The 4286-nt window shown below is 32.8% G+C and overlaps 1 protein-coding gene across 1 annotated transcript in view; it reads left to right on the forward strand.

Annotated features, from left to right (window-relative positions):
- Positions 1-3301: 3301 nt before the first annotated feature.
- The window catches only part of usp30 (ubiquitin specific peptidase 30), a 1825-nt gene continuing 840 nt past the window's right edge, over positions 3302-4286 (forward strand). Inside the window, exons 1-3 of the mRNA XM_073840092.1 lie at positions 3302-3395; positions 3995-4104; positions 4209-4280. Coding sequence (XP_073696193.1) covers positions 3325-3395; positions 3995-4104; positions 4209-4280 — 253 coding nt within the window. The 5' untranslated portion in view covers positions 3302-3324. The remainder of the gene's footprint in view (positions 3396-3994; positions 4105-4208; positions 4281-4286) is intronic.

Consider the following 4286-nt stretch of genomic DNA (forward strand, 5'->3'; position numbering starts at 1 on the left):
CTAAGATTTAACTATTTCAAGCTTTCAATGCGACAGAATGTCTGTTAAATTAGTGCTGTCAAACGATTAATCGCATCCAAAATAAAAGTTTTTGTTTACATAATATATGTGTGTACTGCGTATTTATTATGTATATAGGCTATAAATACACACACATGCATGTATATATATATATATATATATATATATATGAAAAATAAGTTATGTAAATATATTAAATATATTTATATATAATATAAATGATATGAATATAAACATTTTTTATATATACATAATAAATATACACCGTACATACATTATGCTGATATATATACTGTTTGTGTTTTCATATATACATAATAAATATATAGCTATATAGCTAAAACTGCTCGATCCTGCAGGTTTGCATTGCACAACATCAGAAAGATCAGGCCCTTCCTAACAGAGCATGCTGCACAACTCCTCGTCCAGGCCCTGGTCATCTCCAGGCTGGACTACTGCAATGCTCTTTTAGCCGGTCTTCCAGCATGTACAATCAGGCCTCTACAAATGATTCAGAATGCAGCAGCACAGCTGGTCTTCAATGAGCCCAAGAAGGCCCATGTCACACCTCTCTTCATATCCCTGCACTGGCTACCGGTTACGGCTCGCATCAAATTCAAGACACTGATGCTGGCCTATAGGACAGCCACCGGCTCATCACCTGCCTACCTCCATTCACTACTACGCATCTACACTCCCTCCAGAAGTCTGAGATCCTCTAGTGAAAGACGCCTTATTGTACCACTACAGAGAGGCACGAAATTACTTTCCAAAACATTCTCCTTCAACGTCCCTGCCTGGTGGAATGATCTTCCCACCCCCATCCGGAACGCAGACTCCATAACTGTCTTCAAGCGACTGCTGAAAACCCATCTTTTTTGACACTATTTGACTCAATAAAAAAAAAAAAATTCTTCTCCTCTCTTTCCTGATCTTCCCTTTCTAGCCCGTACTCATCTAACAACGCCTAACATATGGTATTTTTGAGCACTTCCTATGTCGATCTGCCTCCTTAGGATGAATCACTTGTTGTATTCCCCAATTGTAAGTCGCTTTGGATAAAAGCGTCTGCTAAATGAATAAATGTAAATGTAAATGTAAATATACACAGTACACACATATGTAAACAAAAACTTTTAAATTTGAATGCAAATAATCGCTTGACAGCACTACCGTAAATAAGTTGAATCTCAGACTAAAGAATAATATGTCAGGATTTACCTATGCCTTTTACTATTGCAAAAGGCCATGTTTGTTAAAAAGTAGTGCTGGGCAATGATTAATCACGGTTAATTGCATCCAAAACAATATGTTTTTGTGTACATAATATATGTGTGTGTACTGTGTATACTTATTATGTATTTAAATACACACATGCATGTATATAGTTAAGAGAAATATGTTATGTTTATATATTGAATATACTTATTAGTGCCATCAAACGATTAATTGCAATTAATCACATCCAAAATTAAAGTTTTTGTTTACATAATAAGTGTGTCTACTCTACTGTGTATATTTATTATGTATTTAAAGACACACATGCATGTATATATTTAAGAAAAATATGTTAACTGTATATATAAAAATATTTATATTTAAAATCAATTTATTTAAACATGTAAACATTTTCAAAATATATACTGTATGTTTGTGTACTTATATACATACTAATTACATATAGTGTAAACAAAAACTTATTTAGAATGCGATTATTCATGATTAATCATTTGACAGTACTAATACTTATATATAATATAAATAATATTATATATAAAAATATACATGTAAATATTTTAAATATATATACTTTATATACTGTCTCTTTATATAGCCTATACATAATAAATATACACAGTACACACACATATATAAACAAAATTTTTTATTTTGGATGCGATTAATCGCGAATAATCGTTGCCCAGCACAATTATAAAGATAAAGCTGAGAATTCTACAGATATCCAGACTTCCATAATCTGTTGTACAAAATCAAGGTAATAAAGCTGAATATTGAAGAAAAATATATAACAAAATATATATATTTTTAAAAAGTACTTAGTGAAAAAAATAATGTCATTTTAATAGTCATAATAAATAGTTCTGATGTTGATGGATAACAAGTCTTTTTTAATAAACTTTCCATTAAAATTTATAAAAATATATACACACACATATATGTGACCCTGGACCACAAAACCAGTCATAAGGTTAAATTTTACAAAACTGAGATGTATACATCATATGAAAGCTCAATAAATAAGCTTTCTATTGACGTATGGTTTGTTAGGATAGGATGCCGAGATACATCTATTTGAATATCTGAAATCTGAGCGTGCAAAAAAATCAAAATACTGAGAAAATCACCTTTAAAGTTGTCCAAATTAAGTTCTTAACAATGCATATTACTAATCAAAAATTACATTTTGATATGTTTACAGTAGGAATTTTACAAAAAATCTTCATGGAACATGATCTTTACTGAATTTCCTAATGATTTTTGGCATAAAAGAAAAATCAATAATTTTGACCCATACAATGTATTTTTGGCTATTGCTACAAATATACCCCAGCGACTTAAGACTTAAGGTTTTGTGGTCCAGGGTCACACATACATACATACATACATACATACATACATACATATATATATATATATATATATATATATATATATATATATATATATATATATATATATATAAAGAAATATATATAGAGAGAAAGAAATTGAATATAAACTATAAGCTTTCATCACCTTTTTTCAGTTGAAATCTGCAAATAAAGGACGGATAAGCCAGGAATATCCTCATTGAGAACGAATATGATAAATAAATAAATAAATAATTAGTACTTATTAGTCAATAAATAAATAAATTTAGTTTGTGTTGTGTGAAATGCCTATAAAAGTTGGTGTCAGCTTTAAAATCTATTCATATATTCATTGGTAACACAAAACGAATCCAAATACACATATAAATCCTTTAAAAACTCACAAATATTTAGTCTTCATGGCTTTTTAATTTAAAATATATATGTTTTTATAATAATCCAGCTATTTTGTGAACCTACTAAGGTAGTTTTCCTAACCTCAGCAGTTAAGGTTGGTTTTGAACACTAAACGTCCTCATTAACAGATTTCTCTACTCTACAAACAATACCTGCCTCATTTTGGCTTATAAACACGGCTTTCTCAGCCTTTCATCATTTCCGCCTACATCATAGAGGCTCGTCCTGCTCCGCGGAAGGTCCGTCGCGCAACAATGCGCAATGTTTAGTTCCGCACATGCGGGCGCAGTGAAATATGCCTTGGTGCAAACAGGGAGCTACATACAAGCTCGCCCGAGAGTTCTTACGCACTGGAACCGCTGCAAGGTTGGAGTTTGCTTAAAACGTGTGACATGACGGCTGAATATTGAATCGGTGTAGCTCAGATAGACGCAGGGTAGGCAGTAAAGATGGTGCCAGCTGTTGCACTGCAGGCCAGCAGACATACGCTTTTATTACTGTGTTTGTACTTCATTGTTCAACACATGAATAAACAAGCGTCTGTCTTTTTTACTTTTTATGTTATAAATCAAGTAAACATAATTGCTGTTATAAATGTATTCGAACGGTTCTCTTTGGAGCTTGATAGCCAGCAGTAGCTTATTAAAACTACTCCAGCATAAATACATGTATGGTTATTTAATGATTCAGAAAGCTTCAATTCAGTATTCAGCATGAGGTTTGGTTTTGTATGTTCAATCCCCCCTTTAAAAAGTGTGTTGTGTAATGATGGCTTATGGTTTTTGCTGGAGAGCCAGGCTTAATGCAAACACAGCTGTCAAGGTCAGAAGCAGTCTGCTGTCTGTCACAGGTGTCCCTCTGACTTGTTTGTTTGTGATCAGTCTGCATGTGATGATCTGTAAATGTGCTCTTTTTATTCAGTAGACTGTGCTTGATACAACCAAAACTTTTTTTCTTTGTTTCAGGAACAAGATGATGAAAAACTGGGGTGTAATTGGTGGAATAGCTGCTGCCATGGCTGCTGGGGTGTATGTACTTTGGGGGCCAATTTCAGACAGGAAGAAAAGGAGGAAAGGTGAGTTGTCTGTGTTATTGCTCTATGCAAGATATGCTTCTTAGTCTGTTTAATAATATAATGTATTCTTACTATTATTATTGAATGTGTAGTTTGTCTTACAGGTAAGGTTCCTGGTCTGCTTAATCTGGGGAACACATGCTTTATGAACTCACTTCTCCAGGGCCTGGCAGCGTGTCCTT

This window comes from Garra rufa, chromosome 5, assembly GCF_049309525.1.
Source record: "Garra rufa chromosome 5, GarRuf1.0, whole genome shotgun sequence".
Taxonomy (NCBI): domain Eukaryota; kingdom Metazoa; phylum Chordata; class Actinopteri; order Cypriniformes; family Cyprinidae; genus Garra; species Garra rufa.